General features: G+C 49.6%; 2 protein-coding genes across 6 annotated transcripts in view; both read left to right on the top strand.

Moving 5' to 3' along the window:
* The first annotated feature begins 57 nt into the window (after nucleotides 1–57).
* On the top strand, nucleotides 58–17,251 carry stard10 (StAR related lipid transfer domain containing 10). The gene is made up of 6 exons (XM_018748314.2): nucleotides 58–971; nucleotides 12,443–12,590; nucleotides 12,729–12,832; nucleotides 13,065–13,182; nucleotides 13,690–13,742; nucleotides 16,154–17,251. The coding sequence occupies exons 1-6, from the start codon at nucleotides 813–815 to the stop codon at nucleotides 16,379–16,381; spliced, it is 810 nt and encodes a 269-aa protein (XP_018603830.1). The 5' UTR covers nucleotides 58–812; the 3' UTR covers nucleotides 16,382–17,251.
* A 3,404-nt stretch (nucleotides 17,252–20,655) lies between these two features.
* The window catches only part of arap1 (ArfGAP with RhoGAP domain, ankyrin repeat and PH domain 1), a 49,792-nt gene continuing 48,776 nt past the window's right edge, over nucleotides 20,656–21,671 (top strand). For all 5 annotated transcript variants that reach the window (XR_001965992.2, XR_003797945.1, XR_001965990.2 and 2 more), the window contains exon 1: nucleotides 20,656–20,946. The gene's annotated coding sequence lies outside the window, so the exon portion shown is untranslated. The remainder of the gene's footprint in view (nucleotides 20,947–21,671) is intronic.

Below are 21,671 nucleotides of genomic sequence, written 5' to 3'. Positions count from 1 at the left end.
GCAGCAGTTCTACACGTCAGCTGTTAGGACCCGGAGCGTTCCCGACCCCTGGAGGTGTGTGTGTGTGTGTGTGCGCGCGCGCGCGCGAGTGAGAGTATGAATGTGTGTGCGGTCGGGTGGGTGGTTCCAGGCCGCATGTCAGTCTCATATCTTCCCCCGGTGTGTGTTTGTTCCCCATCTCCGACCTGCAGCGCTGTTCTGCGAGGCGCGCGCAGCCACTGGGGGGGGTGTTCTCTGCAAACGGACCGAACGTCACCACCCCCCTCCACACACACACACACACACACCTACGGACACACGGCTCAGTGAAGCGTCGCTTCTCGTTTAATTAACGCAATTAGCGCACGCGGGGCGGTAGTGCGTGCGCTCGCTCGCTCGCTCTCTCTTTCTCGAACCGCCGCGATACAAAGTATCGATTGAGGAAGCGGCGCGAGTGCGACGCGGGCGGCACTTTGATCCAGCGCTCTTCGCTCATAAACAGATAATTTCGCGTCTGTTTTTTTTGGTCGGCGCACGTCATTTGTTTGCTGTTCCTGATAATTTGTGAAGAAGGAGTGTTTTTTTTCTTCTTCTTCTTCTTCTTTCCCACTCAACAATCAGCGCGTCTGTGGATGTTGGAAGGAAATTAAGAGAGGAGCAGATGGTCAGGTGGTGTGCTGTGGAGAAGTGAGGATCTAGCTGGATTTGGACCTTCTCTGGACCTCATCTCTGTCTCTCCGCCCAGACGCCTCTCACCCGGGCTCAGTCTCTGCTCCAGTCGTCCTCCTCCTCCATTCCCCAAGTGTCTCTCCTCCGCTCCGGTCCCGGTGAAGATGTCCGGAGAGGCCGTCCTCATACCGGACGACCGGGCGTTCAGCAGCTTCAGAAGCGAGTGCTGCACGATGGAGGGATGGAACCTGACCTACAACAAGAACGGCATAACGGTGTGGATCCAGATCCTGGAGGAGGAGAAGTCCTTGCATAAAATCAAGGTGAGCTTCTGTTAGACCGTTTCCCTCCTTGCTTCACACACCTGGTTCCTCTTGAGTCTTGTCCAGGACAGGTGACTCCTCCACTGGCAGTTTCCCCTCAACTCAACCTGCTGAGCCTTTTATTAACGCGCTTGTAAATTACACACAGTTATTAATATTCATCTACTTCTGCTATGAACTGTGACGCGGTTCGGGGAACGATATCTGGGTCCAGTCATGTGTAACACTCAAATTGCACTTACATCCGGGTAGGACAGGTATCCAACAGGTGTTCAGGTGCAGGGACGTTGTAACCCTTTTATTATTATTATTATTATTATTATTATTATTATTATTTTGTTTGGCTGACACACTTTTTTTCCTTCAAGGTGATTTAAAATGTTGAGTTTGTAAAAGGGAAAAAGTGCTGAAGGTCATAAAATAACAATCCGATGATGACAGTATGGTGAAATATTGTGTTGCAGCTCTCCCGATGAATGAGACTAGGTACAATAATTAGAATAAATCTATAAATAATGCAAAAGCGACAGCATGCGGGCAAAGTCGAGCTGTTACAAAGAAACTAGGGTCCAGAACATAGTGAGGCGGTACGAGAAAGATCAGGCGTGAGATGCAGAGAAGACACATTGTTTGGACAGTTCCAAGACAGCGAGGGCATGGAATTAATCTGGTGCGTAAATGTGTAAATGAGTGTAGGGAGTTTACTGCATCTCGCACTGTAATTCACCTTGGATGAAGGTGTCTGCTAAAACTGCTCAGTAATCGCTGTGTGCAACTTGAAGGAAATGTTCCGCTGGGTGATGAATGAATGTAGAACTATTTAACTCTGAATATTTGGGAAAGGGGATGTCCCAAATGCTGTAGAACACCTGGGGGGGGGATTACTAAGGCTCTCGGTTACGAGGTTTGAACGGGATGTGTGACCGGCCCTGAGGACAACTGGATTCATGTCTGCAGCGAGTCTCGCTACTTCGTACCCTCACGGGGATAAGGTTTCTCGGCCTTAACTTAATAAACCACTTGAATTTAGCTGTGACATCGGTTCGGAACATGATGGAGACATTCACGTTTATTCATCCAGCAGAAGCTTTTCTCCAAAGCGACGTACATCTCGGTTCATCGTTCAAAGTCTTGCGCTTTGATGTGATGAAATGGTTCTGAGGTTATTAAATATCAGCTCTGTTGCTCTTCTGTTATCTGTAACCCGCTTTGGTTTTGGATGTTTGGAGGTTTAGGCTTATTGTGTACATTTTAAGGAAAAAGGGAGGATCTGGATGTTGGTGTCTTCCCACATGCACTTTTGGACTTGCCGAAGTTCGGGTGCTTGGCCCTGAAAGGTTGCGTTTTCCAGCCTCTTGGACACGGAGCCTTGCGCAGCGCCACCGTGGCTGAGCTCGTTCTTCACCTGGCCGTGCGGTGTACAGAATCTGCTGTGTGAGATGTGAACAATGGAACTAGTCTGGTATGTGGTTCCGATGGGCCAGGGGGAGGTGCGTCCAAGGTACGACTGAATGGAGGGGAAGTGGGGCTCGCTCTGTCCTCAGTTTTCCCGGAGAAGATGAACAGGCCTTTTGTCCTCTCCGTGTTCTCGTATGTCACCGGTACCCAAATTGGCTGCACGGTGTCGGCGCATGTGACGGTTCTTAATGTTATTCTCCCTACGAGTTTATATCCATCTCGGTCCTTTGGCGTTCGGGCCGCGTCGGCCTCCCGCGTTTAGAAGACCGCTTTAGGCGCCACGTCGAGTGCTGTATGTTTGCTCGCGACAGCTGTATGTAGAGCCGCAGCCTCCCAGCTCGCTACTCTGACTGTCTCTCTCCTGACTCAAGTCAAGCCTAACATACAGTGTTACTACGGTAAACACTGCTGCTTACGCAGCCCGTGTGTCCGACTCCCCATTTATCTATACATCTGCATGCGTTGATTTTTCTGAATCGCATGAACCCTGGTGTAGTGATCGAAAAAAAGGCAGCAGGGAATTTTTCACCTAGCGCCAGTGTTTATTTTCCGTGGCCCTGATATTTTATTGTCAGTCTGCATTATGTAGACGTCATCTGCTTTTCTTTTTCCAACCTTTTATTTCCTGAGTTACACAAATGAAGGGATATTGCCTTTGTGGATTGTGCAGTCAATACAAAAATTTCGTTTGAATCGTTTTATCTGGACATCTACTCTTATGGAAATAGGCAACTGAGATGTAATTTTGTCTTGTTGCCAGAACGTTTAGTTTTACTGCGCTTCCAGGTGGTTGCCATGGCACAGGTGACGCCTGCGGGGTAAAGCGCGCTTTGTCTGCCCCCGGGGTGCGTCGGCCTTGTCTGCTGTGTGCTCTGCGAAGCGCTAGCCGTGTCTGCTCCTGTCACTAGCTCCCTGTTATGTGGAAACCCCCCCCACAGAGCTCCTCTCTGCCACCGAGGCTGATCTTTTTTATCCGACTTGGCGCCATGTGGCCGGTGACGACACGCTCAGCTGGTTTCGATGAACCTCGAGGCCTCAGGCAAATCCTACGGTTTAATGTGCCGCTAACGTTTGCAGCGCTCGAGCGCAGGGCTGTGGAAACGAGCCGATGGCTGCGACGCAAAGCAGGAGCCGCTCGTCTCAGCCGGGCATCTCTGTTCGGGGAGGGGGAGTGGGGGGTTTCGTACGATATGTTGGAATTTAGTGCTAAACTTCCACTTCTCAGGCCCCATGTTACCCCACTGAGAGCGGAAGACTTCTGCTAAGCAGACCAGCAGGTGGCGTAGTGCTTAGAAGCATCACATTGGCTCCACAGGCCCCCGGTCTAAATCCCTACCCTTGATCAATGTACTGTATGTACGCTCAATAGATACAGTACAATTGCTAGCTGTATGTATAAGTAAATCACTGTAAATAGCACAGCATAAAAGCACTAATTGATCTAGGAGAAAAAAATTCACAAATGAATAAATAATAATACTGAGCTTTAGATACAAGATTATAGAGCACAGCTTGTGTGTGTGTGTGTGTGTGTGTGTGTGTGTGTGTGAGACACCATCTTGCCAGTTTACATCCCTCCTGTAGCGCTTATAGAAGTGACATTCAAAGAGCAAAAACATAGATAATCACAGCAGATGGTGTTGGATTCATTTATGGAGCTGTCAGGAGATCGGGAGAAAAGTGGCTCTCAAAGTGATGGGTTCGAGACCCTGCTTCACTGTGGGAAGGATTCAGTAGCTCTGAGGGACACGGGAAGCCAGTTCCTCCACATCAGGGCCATAACTGAGAACCTACAGACTTTTGGATTTGGTTAAAGTATCACCTTGGAGCAAAGTTTCAGACTGAATAAATTTTAACCTCTTCCACGTGAGAAATGCATTCGGACGGCCTTTCTTTCTCAAATGCGTTCCAGACGTGGAATACGCTGCCGGTACCTCGTCTTTTCACAGGCCAGGCGTGTATGTTAAAAATGCGACGTTTCGGAGGCACGTGAAGCCCAGGTGAGGCTGCAGACTGTCGGCTTCCTTTAGGAGAGCTCCATCTTGACGGCTTTGCGCTCCGCCGTTGGCCCTCGGCTCCCTCCTCTCCTCCTCTCCCCCTCGCTCATCGACTCGGCCCGACGAAAAGTGCTCCCTTCCCATTAATTCAATTGCCAGGCAGGCAGCTTCCTCTCGGCTGGAAAAAGCAGAGCCATTTTCACACACGCTTTACTTCCTTTAATTTGTGCTTTAGGCCACGTTCCAGAAGGACTTCTCCTCCTCTCGACACGCACCCGCGTATTAGCGGCGCGGTCGCAGGTATTTGAAGGAGTGCGTTTCGCTGGCAGCCGTAGCGGTCCCCGAACGTTGTTTGTTTGGTTTGTTCACGAGTTGTTGGCTCGTGACCGCAGAGAGCTTGGAGAACCGGTTTTCCGCAGTCTTGCCTCCCGGAATATTTTCCGCGTGGCTTTATCGCCGCCACGTACAACCGTGAACTCCGCATACCGTGGTTCTGTGAAATAATTAACCAGGATGTGACCTGCGTGTCTTTGAGCAAGTGTACTTTTTTTTATTGCCTTCCTTATGGTGTGTGTGTGTGTGTGTGTGTGTGTGTGTGTGTGTGTGTGTGTGTGTATACACAGCTTTCTTCCCAGGTATACATTTACACAATTTTGTGTGTGTGTATACACACACACATTTATACACATCCTATACAGTATGTTTATTTTAATGTTCTTGTATTAAATATTTAAATGTATAAAATCTAAGTCGTGAACTTATTAAATTACCATGATTTACACCCCTGATTCTACTTACCTACTTGGTTTAACCAGTTCAACTTGGGCTTTGCTTATTTTTACATCCTTTCTACTACACACGATTTCCTCTAAAGCAACATACGGAATTGATCATTACACACCTGTTTTCACATGAGGAACACTGATTCTCATTAAATAACCATTTTGTTGTAAAACTAAGGGACGCAAGGGCTTCATACTTTCACACAGCACTGCATGTAAAATATATGCATATATATGCCTGAGGAGCACATAAAGATTTCAGTTATGCTTGAATAAATATGAATAATTTTGCCCAATATCCTGCTACTAGGGAGACAATCTTAATGAGTGGGAAGGAGGCTGATGCAAAGTACGTTATAACTGCTTCCGTGTCTGCGTTTGAAGAGGATGTTTTAATGTTGTATGTTGAGAATCATATGCTTAAATCCCTTTAATTCCAAAATGTTTGGCCAAATAACCAAATACTGTTTCATTTTTGAAGACTGGAAGGTGTGTGTGTGTGTGTGTGTGTGTGTATATATATGTGTATATATATATATATATATGTGTGTGTGTATATAAAAAAAAAAGTGATGCTGGGCCGTCTAGTTAGTTATTCCAAAATGCGCTCCACCAAGGTTCCATCATGAGTAGAAATATGTAAACTGTAGATATAAAATCTTTCTCCCCCCCTGCGTGTTCAAGCGCTTGATAAAAGTAAAAGAAATTGCGCTTCGTAACGAAGATCTCGGCTCCCTGAAAGAGCCGCGACCTCCACGCTCATGCTGTGCTCTCCCTGCACCGAGGCTGGACGCCCCCGATGAGAAGCGAGGACCTGACCGAGCCTTCTTGGTGTGAAGGTTTGTGCGTAACGCGTGAGCGTTCCCTCCCTCCGCACGGCGTCCCGCTGCTGCCTTTGACTGAGGTACAGGAGAGCGTCATTTCATGTCCGCGGTTCTGACGTGACCATGAGGAGGCGTAACCACGAGTCCATCAGTAGCTCTTCCGTTTCCCTTCGTCCACAAAGAGCTTCTGCTTCCGTCTCGGGTTCCCCTTCGGCGGCGCTTCCTTTTCTTCTGCTTCCTGCCGCACAGGTGACCCACCTCGGTCGTCCCAGCGTGGTACCGGTGAGGCCCACGAGTACTTGGCGGTTTTTAGCGATTAGAACCGTCACGTTGCGCCGCACGTAAAACTGCGGGTTCAAATCCCCGCATCTGCTGGAATCGAGGTACTTACCCCGGAGTTGATGCGGTAAAAATTACCCTGCTGTACGAATGGGTGAATCAATGTAAGTGGCTGAGTGCACAAACCACACGTGTTGCTTTGAGGGGAAACCATCAGATAAATGAATGAGTAACAAGTCGGATTGGCGGAGGGTGTCGGATAAATAATGGCTGGTAGTACAGTAATAGTGTAAAACGGTGACGGTAAAGTGACTGCTACCCTCCTGCACTTCTGCCCGCTTGGTGGTCCCACATACAAAGTGTCTAAAATCAAAAGCACTGAGGGTTTCAGTTCTAATTTTGATGTGGTGGAATTAACTCCCGCTGTCACTCAGAACTGCTGAATCCCTCTCAACATTTAAGAAGGGTCTCAAAACTCCCCTCTTTCGGACTCCCTTCTCCCCGATTTTGGAAGTCCCCCCCCCCCCCCCCATAAAAACTTAATATTTGCTTTGATAATGGAAAAGCCCTTATGCATTTACTCGTGATGTATACTGGTTCATACCGTGGTACGTGACAGATTGACCGTACTCTATAACCAGTGTCTCTATCTTTCCTCCTGTTGATGTGAGGCACTCTTTGTATTGTTCTCGAAGTTGTACGGTGCTAAATTAATAAATGTAGGAAGTGATTTGATCACTTGGGAGCAATCGGTTTGTCCTCTGAGGGACATCGTTGTCCTCATCTATATGTCGTCCCAGCTCTTGTCCACTTCTGTATGCGCCTGGGTTGTTGTCCTTTGTTCCATGCTGGCGCACATATTTAGATGAACAACTGCTCATAAATTCAATTTTCCTAATCGGACGGTTCAGCGGCCGGTCTGTTAAACACGAGAAGCGCTTGGCTGCGGGGGGAGCGGGGGTGTCCAGCCTGCTCGGTCCAGAAGAGACTCTCCGCCTGAGCTGAAGATATTTGTCTGCCGTGTTTCCTCGACATGACATTTGCGGCGCGGGGGAAGGGCTCGGCGATCGTCTGAAAGTAGGCCCTCTCCTAGCTGCACGTGGTTGCGTTTCCCACGGTTTTCCCATCGTCCCTGAGAGTCCTGGCTGACGTCACGTCCAACGCCAGGGTATTGCTGCAACTCCGACCGTCCTTAACTCAGAGCCACGCTCTGCTCATGGGGACCCTTATGGTTTTTAGTCATCTTCCTTTCTCTGAACCTTAATCGCACGTGAGCCGCACGTGTTTTTCGGACCGCTGTACCTCGGGGTTGATCGCGGTCACCTGGCAGTCCGTTGTTGCCCCTGTGATAAATCTCTCGCAACTAAGAGGAAGTTGAGGGCGCCGAGCCTCGAAGCGGGTTCGCTGCGTGCCCTGCATTACGTGACCGTGTTTTTCCTGCTTTTGACCGCGTGAGACTTTTGTAACCGTGGAAACTAATATTAAAAAGCGGAATAGCGCACAGAGTAGTACGGGTAGCTACACCATGTACAGCGAGTTGGGAGAGTGAGGCAGGTGGATGCTGCGCCGTGGAGGATCGGAGGTGGCTCTTCGGGGGGGGGGGGGGTGCAGTGCAGGGAATTGTGGGAAAGCAGAGAGGTGCTCAAAGGGCTGCTCTGCTCTGCGGGGAGGCGGGAGATGCTGGTTGGCAGCCGTTTCCCCGGCAACCGCTTCGAAAGCTCCTCTTTGCTGAGCCTCAGCTGGAGGAGGGTGCTGCTGTTTTAGAGGAGAGAAGGAAGCCCGTGTGGGTGGCCAGTGGAATCCTCCTCTTGCTTCTGTGTGTGCGTGTGTGTGTGTTTTGCCTAGCGACAGATGCTGCTCTACGTCACGTCTGGTAATTCTACTCTCCGTTTCTCGGTACACCGTTCCCCTCCGTACCTCCAGGGCGGTTGTGTGTGGTCAGATGAGCCCTCGGTCACACACACCACCTCTCTGACGATCCTCTCCCAGCAGCCAGCTGTTTCTGAACTCTGCGAACGGGATGTGAACCGAACTGGAATTCCAGTCGTGACCAGGAGCATCGATTCCTTCCAGGTCACCGGAGATGGACTGACTGTACTCGGGGGGCCGGTCGGCAGAACCAGGTCAAAAAGTGTGAAAATGTCCTAAAATACCCCGTGGCGCAAAGGCGTGAACACATCTCCACCCTCAGCTTGTGCCTAAACCCCTGATAGGTACTGAAACGTGACTTTGACCGCTTGGTTGACTTGGTTACTTCTCTGCTGTCAGTTGACAGGAGCTTGAAGTGAGCAGAACTGGGCTTCTACCCGACACGCGTTTGCGGCGTTTTTATCGTGTTTGAGGATTGTATCTGCCACATCTGTGACTCTGAGGTTCCAGGTTCAAATCCCACCTCCTCTTTCAGTACCCCTGAGCAAGGTACTTGGCCTGCATTGATACAGTAAATACTACCCAGCTGGGTAAATGTGGCAGCAGGTAGCATAGTGGTTACCGCTGACACCTTCCACTTTGGGGGGGATGCAGGTTTGAGTCCCATCTCCCGGTTTAGTACCCTTGATCAGTGAAGCCAGAAATTGCTCTAGTCAAATTTACCCAGGTGTATAAATGGGTAAATTGCTGTAAATAGCTTTATTTCTTTTTTCTTTTTTTTTGGTGGGAGGACAGCAGGTGATGTAGTGGTTAGCGCTGCTACCGCTGACCTCGGCTTGCATGTTTGAATCCCACCTCCCGCTACATCTTCATTTATTCATTTAGCTCTCGCTTTTCTTCAAAACGACTGACAATGTTAGGGTTACAAGGATTTTACCCATCTATACAGCTGGGAAATTTTAACTGGAGCAATTTAAGGTAAGTACCTTGAATCAGTGCAGGAGGTGGGATTTGAACCAGTGACATTTAAAATCAAAAGCTGCAGCTCTAACCACTATGCTACCTGCTGCCCCCTGAGTACCTGGGAGAAAGGTACTTGCCCTGATTGCCTCCGGTTAAAGAATTTCCAAGCTGTATAAATGTAGTGTGTGTTAAAAAAAAAAAAACCGTATAACTTTGGACGAAAGGAGTAAAGGGAACACGGGTCTGAGGTTTGAGCTCAGACTGGCTCAAAGGGATCCGTTCTTTCTCCCAGAATTTCGTCCATTATTCGCCCTGCGTGAGCGGCGACACCACCGTGAGGGGGTGCTTAGTGAAACCGACAAATTCCTTCACCTGAGGTGTGGACCCACCCAGCGTACCCCTGTGGAGCCGCTCCCTTATCGCGTGGCTCACTTAATATTTAACCAGTAACGACCCGCTTCTGCCGAGCGGAAATTAAAATGTCACCTCGTGGGAATGATGGGAACCCATGATTCTGCTTGCTGTTGGCGGGCCTCAGATACGGACAGATTAATTACACGGGCCGCGATTGGATGGTTAAGGTACGCTCCCATTGCAGCACTTTGCCTGGCTGTGCTCGATGTTTCCTTCTCCGAGGGAGACAGGTTAGTAACTGACTGTGTGAGAGAATATGCTAAAGATGTCCCCCCCCCCCCCCTGGAAATTCAGAAAAGATGTCAATACATTTTTGTAATGCTGAGCTCTTACAGTGATGATGAAGAAAGCAAAGACTCAACAATCCTACAAGGCAGTTTGCTTATGATCTGAAATAAGCCGCGTGGCAACTGAGGAGAGGAAAACAAAAGAACTCCCATGGCAAGGAAATGGGAGAAAAATAAACCCCTCTGGTCCGAGTACCCATTTCTGCCCACCCCTCCTCGGCGTTCCAGTATTGCGTAAGTGTAGTGTACTATAGTATAATCCAGTCATCGCAGGTAGCCGATCCAGTGGGCTCTTAGATGCTTATTAGCTGTCTGTTCGTTCATTAGCTGTGCTTGTTTCATACTCATTTTTGTATTTGAATAAATTTCCACCGGTTTCTCCTGCTTCTCTTTCCTGCCTTTCCCGCTTCTCGTATTGGGCTCACGCCGACGCGTGAAACAAGAACCGAGATCGCGGCACAGGGAATCGAAAGGGACCATGAGCAGTTGTCAGAACGAGCAGCCGATTTAATGCCAGCAGCTTGCCGCTTTCTCCGCGTGCCCTTTTTCATCCGTCGTTCTTCTTTTCCTCTTCACGAGGGCCCCCCTCCTCCCAGCGATGCACCGTTTCAGTGGACAAATTTGATCAAACGGGCAGATATCATCTTGTTTGCGCCGTCTTCTGATTGATGGTTTTTTTTCTATTAAAAGACTTTTAGGGCAAGCTCATAATTGTGTTATTTATTGTTCTCTGTCATCTGGAGTCATTTTTACAACTTTCTCACAGGTCTGGTGGTAAAAGCAGTTAGGGACCGTCCTCAGTCGTCCAACCCGGGACTTAGGGACCGTGGAAAAAGAGACCAGACAGTCTGTTCCAAATTGAGTTAACATTAGTGTTTTGTGTGTGTGTGTTGCACACGCAGCCCCACTGCTTGCACACCCTTTGGTGTCTGTGTGTATTCACGTTCATAACCATTAGGCCTGTATTGGCACTAATAAAGGGCTGATTGGAAACATGTCTACCATATTGTGCATAAACTAAGTTATGAACAATTACAATGTGAATGCAGTTGTGATTATAGCTGCACTTAATGCTGCAAAAGTGAAACTGGGCAAATGGAAATAATTGGGTTATGGGTCCGAGGCTCTTTGGCATCTGTTTGGCTGCGACGGGCTGCCTCGAGGACCACGCTGGACCCACCGGGTCGTTGCTCGGACTTGGTTATTCCTGCACTCGTCATGGTCCGGTGACCCTCTTTGGGTTGTGACTGTTGGGTTGTTGGTTTAGTTGTGTTGAAATTCTTATTGGATGCTGTATTTTGCAGTACTTTTCTACAGAGCCCGCCCCCCCCCCAACACACACACAGAGCAGTGTGCTAACGTGGGAATTGTTGAACTCGACCTCGCATTTGTTTACCTTTCTCTACCACCTGGAAAGCACCCGAGCCCCCAGTGGAAACGGCGGATCCCACCTCGCTTTGCTGGCAGCTGAGCAAACGTTCAGCAGGCGGCTCCCGAATTACAAGGTGCCACTCGCATTCGGTCCAGCAGGGGGTGTGGCGGTTAGAGCCGTTGCCTTGAATCAAAGAACTTTGGTTCAAATCCCAGCTCCTGCTGTAGCACCCTTGATCAAAGTACTTACCCTGAATTGATATGGGCGGCACGGCAAGAGAACATGGGTTCGATTCCCGCTCAGTCTGTGTGGAGTTTGCATGTTCTCTCCATGTCTGCATGGGTTTCCTCCGGGGACTGTGGGAGGAAACCAGAGCACAAAGACATGCTGTTCAGGTTATAGGTCATAGCGTGTCAGTGTGTTTCACTGATGCATGGGTGAGTAACCCCTTTTAAGTAGTGTATCTAGCAGTGTAAATCACCTTGGTGAATAAGGTGTGTGGGCTAGTGACACTACATAGTATCTGTTGTCAGTTGCTTTGGACATAAGCCTCTGCTAAGTGAATAAATGTAAATGATGCAGTAAAAATTACCCTGTTCTATAAAAGGGTAAATCAGCGTATAAGCCTCACGTTGAAAGGTAAAGGTTAATTAACAGTCCGTAACATTTAAAGTCTGTTACTTCCGGTGGCCGTAGGCTGAAGTTACAGGAGCTCAAACTCTGTAAAACCATCTGGAGAGTGAGGACAGGTGACCTACTGCTTAACATGTCTCCCAGCATTGGTTGGGTCAGAAGGTGGAAAATCATCTCGGAGGTGAAGCCCCCCAGCGCAGCTGCCGGGATAGCAGCTGATCCGAGGGATAAACGCTTGGACGACTGAGAAGGAAAGAACGTGGACCGATTCTCCTGCCCGAGGCTCGTAGGTCCTGGTCAGCGGAGGTCTAGAGTTGTAGGCCCTGCCCCCGTTTGCATGACTGTGGGGCCTTCGTGCGGGAGACACGCAGCCCGGGGTGGGGGGAGTAATTCTATTAGCTGCTTTCAGTGGGTTCTGAGAATCTCTCCTGCGTGATTCGGAGAAATGGGGGCTGGGACACTTCACGCCAAGCCGGTCCACCAGCAGGGGCCGAGCTTCTTCCGAGAGCACCCTTTCTGGGGGGGGTCCGCGTCTCCGAACTCCGCGGCCCTGATTTCAAGAGCGTTGCCGACGTGTCCCTTTCTCTCCGCAGTGTCAGATGGTGTGCAAGGACGTCCCCGCGGAGACCATGTACGACGTCCTCCACGACATCGAGTACCGGAGGAAGTGGGACGCCAACGTGATCGAGACCTTCGACATCGGAAAGCTCACCGTCAACGCTGACGTGGGCTACTACTCGTGTAAGATGGGTTGCGGTGTCGCTCCGGTTTCTGGTACCTGTTACCGCAGGGGAGGGGTGTTTCGTACTCGTGTGGAGCTGGGACGCGTGTGTCTCACGGGGACGGGGTCGGGGTTTCCTCCTTTCCTTTCCTGTGCAGGGAAGTGTCCGAAGCCGCTGAAGAACCGCGACGTCATCACCCTGCGCTCCTGGCTGCCCATGGGAAACGATTACATCATCATGAACTACTCCGTTAAGCACGCTGTGAGTCGGCGCCCCCTAGGGGAGTGGAGGGGGGGGGGGGGTGATTCCTCCCCTGGTTTTCGCTGTTTCCCGGTACAGCAACCATTGTAAAATAATTAAGGATCGTGGAGACCATGAAAAATTGATGCGGTGCAGGTCTTTACGCTCTCGCCGGTGGAGTTATGTAACCGTGCGGAACGGTCAGAAGCTGTGTGCGCGCATTTACTTGTGTGTTTCCTTGTGGATCTCTCAGAAATACCCCCCGAAGAAGGACATGGTGCGCGCCGTCTCCATCCAGACGGGCTACCTGATCCAGAGCAACGGACCCACGAGCTGCACCCTCACGTACCTGGCACAGGTGGACCCCAGAGGTAAGGGCCACGCCCACAGCACGCCCCGGTCACTTCTCCCTCTAGTGGCAGGAGGTGCTACTATACACGTGTTTTGCTGTGTTGAAGCGGTCTCCTTTCAAAAAAGAAAAACATTATTTAATGCGACATTTAAAATTCACATTTTCGCGGGTGAGGTCTCGTTCCGGCTGATTACGGCTGATGCGACGCCTGCGTTTCCGCGACGGTGCCGTCGTACTGGTTGTCATGAGTACGCCCCTTTCCGAGAGGAGACTCCGCTAAGCGTCGGGTTCGGGGCAGGTGATGCGTTCAGCCCCGTCACGGTGCCTCTGAGCATCTCGAGAGTCGTGCATATTTAATCCCTCTTCTGATTCCACCCGAAAGTCCCTTTTTGGGTGTCCCATCTGCTTACCACGGTTTTACTTTGTAAAGGCCCAGCAGGGTGATGCACACTGCCACCCCTTGCAGAGCGCACAGGCACCAAACACTCGAACCGTCAGCACAAATAACAGTATTGTCTCTCCTCAGGTTCGCTACCAAAGTGGGTCGTCAACAAGTCTTCCCAGTTTTTAGCTCCAAAAGTGAGTACAGTCCCACTCCTTGATTTGTTGTTCTGAAAGTTTGCGTTTGTTTTACTGCGTTAATTTTATTTATAGATACAGGGTGATTGGGGGGGGGGCGGTTGGTCAGCTGCCCAAAACGAATAAAAAGGATGGAACTGGCTGATAATTTTTGACTTGGAGATGTTTTTTGGGGGATATTCTTCCCAGAATAATTTGTCTCCAAGTCTTCAGCAAATCAGTTTATTTCCCTTTGAAATCCAATGCTCTTCATGCAGATGATTATACAGATTTAATTTTCTGGAATTTAATAATGAATAGAATGCTGCACTGTAAGTGGTTCCAAGAATCTCTTGTTCCAAAAACAGTATTTACTTTTTTACAGTATTAATCTAATTTCTTTGAGACACATTAGTAACGTCATTTGCCGGTCAGAAGAGAGAACCTCAGTATATTAATTATAATTAATTCATCTGACTCTTTGCTCCAAAGTTACTTGCAGTGTACTGTCAGCTGCACTGATATACCCATTTATACAGTGGGGTAATTTTTACTGTATTGATTCAGGGTAAGTACCTTGATACGATGGCTGTTGGTGGGATTTGACCCCGCTCCTTTGAGAGCAAGATGACGGCTCTAGGCGCTGCGCCTCCTGTTGGTCCACATTCAACCGGTTTATCCGTATGGAAAGATGTTTATGGTGGGGGTGTGGAGTGCAGCACCATGTTTTTACCATTTACCACCTGGTTGTGGCCTTTGAGGGCTTTCACCAGGACACGGGTGCGAAGCCCGTCTACGGAACGAAGCCAGGCGAGCACATGAAAGGACCCCGGGCACCGCGGTACCTTGCGTCTAAAAATAACTCGTTGAATTACCACGGCCCACAGGGAATGGAGGCAGCGTCGAGGGGGCTGTTTTTCGGCTTTAGAAACGCGATTCTTTGGAACAAGTGGGTTGTCTTTTACGAATACTATTGAGCTTTTTTATTTTGGTTGTTGCTGCTTTTCTTTTTGATCTCCGACAGCTCTTTCACTGAAACCTTATTTACTCGCAGTCTCTTGGTGAAATGACTCACAGCCGGAAGACCTTTATTCTTTCTTTCTGTTGCTATTTTTGCTTCTCCTCACCGGCGATGAACATGAGATGCATATGAATTGCATGACGTTTCTGGAAGAAGACGGCAGGCGGCCGGTTCCGTATCCGGCTCAGCCGAGGAGGCCGGAACGCCGCGTGGCTCTTCACCGTGACATGTTTACAGTCAACGGCGCCGTGTCTTTCCGGTGACGGAGCCAGTGCTACCGGAAGTGCCCTCGCACCGGTCCTCTGTGGGCCCCCTGCGCTCATCAACACGTCCCCTTTCCCAGCAGCCCCCCGCCCTGATGGAGTGCTCCCTCTAGTGCCAGAAAGGACATCTGCGCTGTCAGCTTGGCCCTCTGCCTCTTTAAATCCACTGGCTCCTCGTGTTGCGAACGATTGAGTTACAGATTTTCCAAGATACAAACAATTTTTCCCCCAGTTATTTGTTTTCAATTGTATTTTCTTCAGTCATTTGGAAAAATTTCTTGTGGAGCTATTGTCACTTGTGTTATGGCATCTAGACTTCAGCTGGAGGTGAAGGGCTTCCATGTGTAGTAGGAGTGCAGGACTGGATCAGTTAAGCACTTTTCCACAATGTTTACAGCTCCTCATTGTTGGTGCTCGGTAACAAGGAGACTAAGTGTACCGTAAACACGGGTAAAATTGGTCAAGAGTGGCTGTTAAATGGACTTAAATTATAAGTTAGGACATCTGTATTAATGAGCTTTTCTTTTTTCTCCATTCTGATGTATTGGTTTGATTTATGGACAAATTGAGTTATGAACAAACTTCCAGGAGCAGTTCGTAAGTTGAGGAGCCGGTATGTCGCCAACTTGTCAGAAATTGGGGTCCTCTGGGACTGATCCCAGGTCAGCGTGAAGAGGCCGTGACACGTGGAGTAGGACACGTGTCCGAAAGAGAATTCTACTTCAGATCTTGCCCTGGCCCGAGTCCTCGAGGGACACCCTGGAGACATTCATGAGGGAGTGGAAGAGTGATCCTGTCTCCGCGCTCAGTGTCAGGCTCCCCTTCGTGATTGGTCCAGCACAGCCTGTCATCGTGGAAACGGATGTTCAAAGCTGGTGAAGGTGTTTTTCTCTCTGATGCGAGATGTTGCTGCTCTGGTATGTATTTGAAAGGTATTTGTATCTGGGAGGCCCCTCAGCCACATCCCAGAGGCTCTTGGGTTCAAGTGCTAACCAAAAGCCCTGCAGTTGCAGCTTTGAACCAGGCTTTAACCTTCAGTCGGTCACTCGAGTGAAAAAGGAAACGCGAAACGGACTGTTGTGATGGCCGCTGCGTGGTGAGAACTGTCACTGAAAGTTGAGTAAGAGCTGCTCTGTTTCCTTGCGCAGGCGATGAAGAAGATCAACAAGGCGTGTGTGAAGTACCCCGACTGGAAGCGGAAACACAACCCGGGCTACAAGCCGTGGCTGTATCCGGAGCAGAACCGGCTCGCCAACATCCCCCTCTCGGAGCTCAGCATCCAGCACGCCGACTCCCTGGAGAACATCGACGAGAGCGGCCTGAGCGAAGCCAAAGAGGAGCGGGGGGAGGGCAGCGATGAGGAGGGGGCTAACTGAGGGCTGCAGTCACTCGCTCACCCTTTCTGCCACTGACACCACACACACACACACACACACACACACACACACACGCGCGCGCACTCTACTCATCACACATGTATGATATAAACCCAGGATGTCTTTCGGCTGGGCCTTCTGCTGCTTGACCACAAGTGCAGGGTGGAGCAGCGGGGGTCCCGACTTGTAAATCGATGCGTTCATAGAGATGCACTCTAGGGAAATGCACGGGTTCAAGAACAGGGGCTGCAGGGTTGCCACCTTGGTTCCTTCTGGCACTGGGTTTGAAAGGCCTTCCTCTGAGCGCATACACACATACACACCCCCCCCTTCCCTATACCATGTGACTGCACGGTCCACACAGCACCCCCACCTGGGCAGATCAGGGCAGTTTTCATGTGTGATGTGGGTTATGTTCCAGGTGTTGCAAGTGGGGCCACCTGTCCAGTGAATTCTTTTTCTGAGATGATCTCTTGTCATCTGCGGGTGTCTCTCAGAATTTATTTTCCCGAGCGAAACGGCCAGTTTCTTTCCCCGTCGTCCTTCATAGCCTGGAACACGGACTCATTACCAGAGATTTCAGCTTTTCCCCGATTCCATAAAGGCTCCGATCTTTCAAACACAAGGGGTCACGGAGGTCAACATGTGCTGCCATGAAAACCAGTGCTGTTTCTAACAAACACAAGTCTGCTTTCTGTTAAATGGAGTTGTATGAATGTATGTTTAAAAAAAAAAAAAAAAAAAAAGGGAAGAAAGTTAAAATACAAATTACTTTGAAGGTTTTGAGATTTCATGTCTCATTTCATTTATTCTGTGACTGTTTATTATCCTAGTTCATAATAAAGTGGTGTTAGTCGTGCAGGTTCAAAATAGAAAAGTATGTGGGGGGGGGTGTTCTCAGCACGGCCCCTTCCTGTGCGTATTTTCACAGGGTCCTGCGGCCTCCTATCTCTCAATCAGGGCTCAGTAGAAAAATGCACTTTATGAGCTCAGGGAAGCACTTTTTCTCTCTGCCCATGTTAATCTTGGCCTGAACTGGCTGTGTCGAACCTCGGCCCTCCCGCTTGCTGACATCTGCTGGCATCTTAGGAGGAAGGTCCCCTCGGTCCCCAGGCCGCCGTGAATTCTGCAACGTCAGGCTGAGGAAAAGGCCGTTTTATACAGCAGGAAGTTTCATCAACACGGGAAAAAGTCAAAGTGGCTCTTATCGCAGATTTATTTCCTGCATTCTCTACTTTCGTTTCGTTGCTCACCATCGTCATACCGAATAAGCTGGAGTTTAGCAAAATGCATTGAAGGAAAATCCATCTCATCAATAACCACTTGTGCAGCTCAAGGGGCAGATCCTGGAAGCTGGGTGTGTGAGGGATGGGACACCAGGCTATCAGTTGGCAGTCACGCACACACGAGAGGCGATTCATAGTTACTGGTTCACCTAAAACGCATACGTACAGTTTGTAACAGGAAATCCGGTCAAGCAAAGGAGAATGTGCAAACTCCACACGGACTGAGCCCCATTCGAACCCACAGCCTGGGAGCTGTGAGCCACCAGTGTCCAAAATAAAATGCAATTACTGCATAGAAATACATCCTTCTACTCTTGTTTTCGAACTTGAGTGAAGTTTACAGGAAACAAAACTAAGATATGTGGTGTTGCCTGGGCAACCAGTGTCCCGCGCTGTAAACAAAACGCCACCAGGCAGCTCTCAGGGTCGACCTTCCACAGATTCGGCCGCGACTCTCGAGCCGTCGGACTTTTTCCTGAATGACACGGATTTTTCGCATTCCTGCACTGGAATTTGAGGCCAGGAATTTGGGTTTTGCTCACTTGTTCATTTGCCAAATTTGTCGTCCCTTGTGCCCTTGCTATGAGTAACTGCAGCGCTCATGCAGCACATCATTTAAAGCTATTATGTCTTTTAATCTCCTTCCTTCATTAATATGTATGATGAAGTCACGAAGCGCCAGTATTGTACTCCTTTCTTAGCCTGTCTCAGCTCACAAGAGAGGGGTGGGTTTATCGCCTGGGGTTACCATAGCAACTACAGTGCATGGCCAACTATTCATTGTTGATTATTTTAGGTGAAGGGGCGGCGAGCTCTGTCGGATGAGGTATCATTAAGAAAGGGCAACAAGAGGGCGGGCGGATGGGCGGGGGTGAGGATGCCGTGGAGGACTTGCGGATGCGTGGAGGATTTCTGGTGTCGGTGACCCCCTCTCCACCGTTTACCGTGTTCTACCAGGCGATTCAGTCTTGCTGTCATAGATGTTGCTGGGATTTGGTCAAAGTCCTCTGGAGAATCTAGCTGGAGAAACTCCAGCTGCTCATGCTCCGACGAGAAGAAACACAGAGCACCGAGTGTGAACTCGTCGCCAGAAGTGGGTGGACTTTCACCATACTGCCCTGTATTTACATTACAGTGAACTGCAGATACAGTAATGGCTATGGGGTACTATGGGGTAACGTGCAGGGCGGGGGTCACTCCAGCTCACTCTTTGCCATTGAGTTTGCATGTTCTCCCCATATTCGCATGGGTTTCCTCCTGCAGGCCTAAGATGTGTCTTTAAGGTGAGTCAGTGACTTCTGGTTGGCCACGGTGTGTGAGAGAATGAGTGTGTGATTGGCCTGGGACGGGCTGGTGAAGTGTCTGGGGTATATCCGTCCTCGCGTCTTGTGCTTCCAGGAAAGAATCTGGACTGCCATGGCCCGGCTAATATCGATATCAATAAGATTGTAATCAATATCTGTGCTCTGGGTGGAAGAGCTAATAAATAATGCAAAACGTCCTGGTTGGGAGCGCAGTCTAAAGGAGTAAAATGGAAGTGACAGCATCTCTGCAAGCATCTGAGGAATAGATTCTTCTGCAAACGTTGCTGGTCCCCTCCTGCTTACTTCCAGAGGTAGTATTGCTCAGCGACGGGTGCAAGGTGGGGGGGGGTCAGACCCAGCGGTCAAACTCGTACCGCACGATAGCCCAGGTTTTGGATGCGGCGATACGATGGGAGATATTGAAACGAATCCGAGAACCAGGTGACACGCCGAAGGGCCTCCGTCAGCGAAAGCGCGACTTCGGCCGTAAGAGCAGCGGCAGCAGAAGTTCACGTCGTCCACACCTTGGACGGTTTCCCACTTCAGACCTTGCTCTGGTTTCGCAGGAGTTCTGCGGCTTTCGTGCTCTTTCACTTCCATTCCCTATGAGGTGGGTTTCCGCTATCGAAAGGTCGTGTCGTTCGCTTTCGAATCCCCGGTTTTGACACAAGCGTGCAGGAACGGTGAAGTGAAGTCCTGCGCTTCTTTCGCACGCCATCTTCAGCGGGAGGTGGGAGTCGGACAGCTGCTCCCGGTGTCCACGGGCCACGGCAGAATGTAGAGGGACTCCAACGGTGATCTGTCCCGCTAAGCACCTCTTTCTCCTCAAGGTGGTGGTGGAGAGGAAGCTCTTAGAAAACCCCCATGGATGGACTCGGGGCGGGGGGGGGTCAGTGTAGAGGGTGTAAACCGTTACTGGTTAATGGTTAATAGTTTACTTTTCCTTCAGTGACTCAACAAATTGCCTGTAATGGATAAAAGTACCATATGTCACACTGCAGCATCAAGGCAAGCTTGGGCAAACAGTGTAAACCCAGTAAAGCAAAATTGTAGTAATAATTATAATAAAGGGGCAGCTGGAGGCATGGCTGCTGAAGACACGGATGTGTCACGTGACGGTTGTTGGTTCAAACCCTGTTTCACACTCTTGCTGTAGTACCCTTGATTAAGGTATCTACCTTGAACCGATGTGGTAAAAATGACCCAGTTGTATAAATGGGTACAATACTGTAATCTACATGGAATAAATCTGTTTTGTTATTTTCTATTAACTCTAGAACAATTATTATTATAAGAATGTTTTGTTATCCCTATATATATATGTAGATGTCTATGTATTATTATTATTATCAGCAGTAGGAGGCATTGTAAGGTACGGACGGTTGCTGGTTCAAGTCCCCTTCTCTGCTGGTGCTGCACTGCAGTACCCTTAGAGAGAGAGGCTCTTACTCTAACTGACTCCATAAATGTGTCAAACACTGCAGTCGTCAGCGTATAATTCCCAGCAAGAATGTAATGATAACGATGATGGTGATGAATCTGATGTGACGATAAACACTTGACTTTTCCACGCTGTTCCTGGAACACGGAACGTGACCCGCGTACTTAGTACAGCTGTGACGCTCCCTTCGTGGAGAGGAGCTCGAAAACACACACACACACCAAGGAAACAAGAGCTGAGCGACGAACCCACGGGAAAGAAGCCGCGTGGACAAACACACACCTGTCCACCCCGGGTGTGACGCGTCCCGGACGCTCCCGGACTGGACGGGACGGTCACTTAGAGACGGGGAGCGAAGCGGAGCCACGTGACGTGACCGCTGGGGGCGCTTTCCTGTTCTCCCCCACTTTTGGTTGGGGAGGGGGGGGGTCTGTGAAACACGGTCCGAACGCCGTGAGAAGACACACACACACACACAGAGAGAGAGCCAGAGACAGAGTGTGGGTCAGCGCTCCGTACACACACGCGCAACAGGTAAGAACGGCGGCGTCGTTACTTTGATTCTTTTCAGTAAGTTACTTTGTTTCTATATTTTGCTGGCGCGTTACTATTTCGCTTTGATACATTTGTAGTTTACTAATTTACTTATTAGGTGCATTAGTCTAAGTAACTCCCTTTGCGAAGTGCCGCTTTTACCCTGTCAGTATATTTCACGCGGTTACGAGGTGATTACGTGTCGCGTACAGTTCTGGGAAACTGAAGTTTTGGGAACCGCATTTTTTTCCCCATGAAAACGTGCGAAGGGTTCAGTCGACCGGCCCTGATCGTGGACTCTGAGCGACTTTGTTTGTTTTTAACCGTTGAAACGTTGGGAAAAACCGGGACTTTTCGGTCAAACTGGGGTCGGACCGTCTTTCTCTCCACGGTGGATTGTGTCTTTTTTAACAGGACTTGAGTGTCGTGGATCCCTGTGCGGCAGAAAGTGTGTGATCTCGCGGCTGTGTGGGTACCGGAGTGATGCCCACACTTTGCTCCATCTGTGTGTTTTCTTATTCCTGGGTCCACTTGTGCTCCAGGTTGCAGTAAGGTTGTGGGTTCGAGGCCTGGACAGTCCTATGGACACGACCACTGTCCATCCCATTTTTTTTTCGTCAGGGACAATGAGCGACCTGGCAGAAAAATGACCAAGCCATGGTGACATGGCTCAAGACCCCCTTCCTGAAGGATGATGAAAGGTGATGCTGCTGAGGGAGACTGAG

This window comes from Scleropages formosus, chromosome 10, assembly GCF_900964775.1.
Source record: "Scleropages formosus chromosome 10, fSclFor1.1, whole genome shotgun sequence".
NCBI lineage: Eukaryota > Metazoa > Chordata > Actinopteri > Osteoglossiformes > Osteoglossidae > Scleropages > Scleropages formosus.
This window is presented reverse-complemented; position numbering and strand designations above follow the sequence as displayed.

Excerpts from the sequence above, each read along its gene's own strand:
- stard10 (XM_018748314.2), top strand. The coding sequence starts at position 813 with ATGTCCGGAGAGGCCGTCCTCATACCGGACGACCGGGCGTTCAGCAGC. Across the intron at positions 972-12,442 it reads AGTCCTTGCATAAAATCAAG|TGTCAGATGGTGTGCAAGGA; the intron begins GTGAGCTTCTGT and ends TTCTCTCCGCAG. Across the intron at positions 12,591-12,728 it reads TGACGTGGGCTACTACTCGT|GGAAGTGTCCGAAGCCGCTG; the intron begins GTAAGATGGGTT and ends TTTCCTGTGCAG.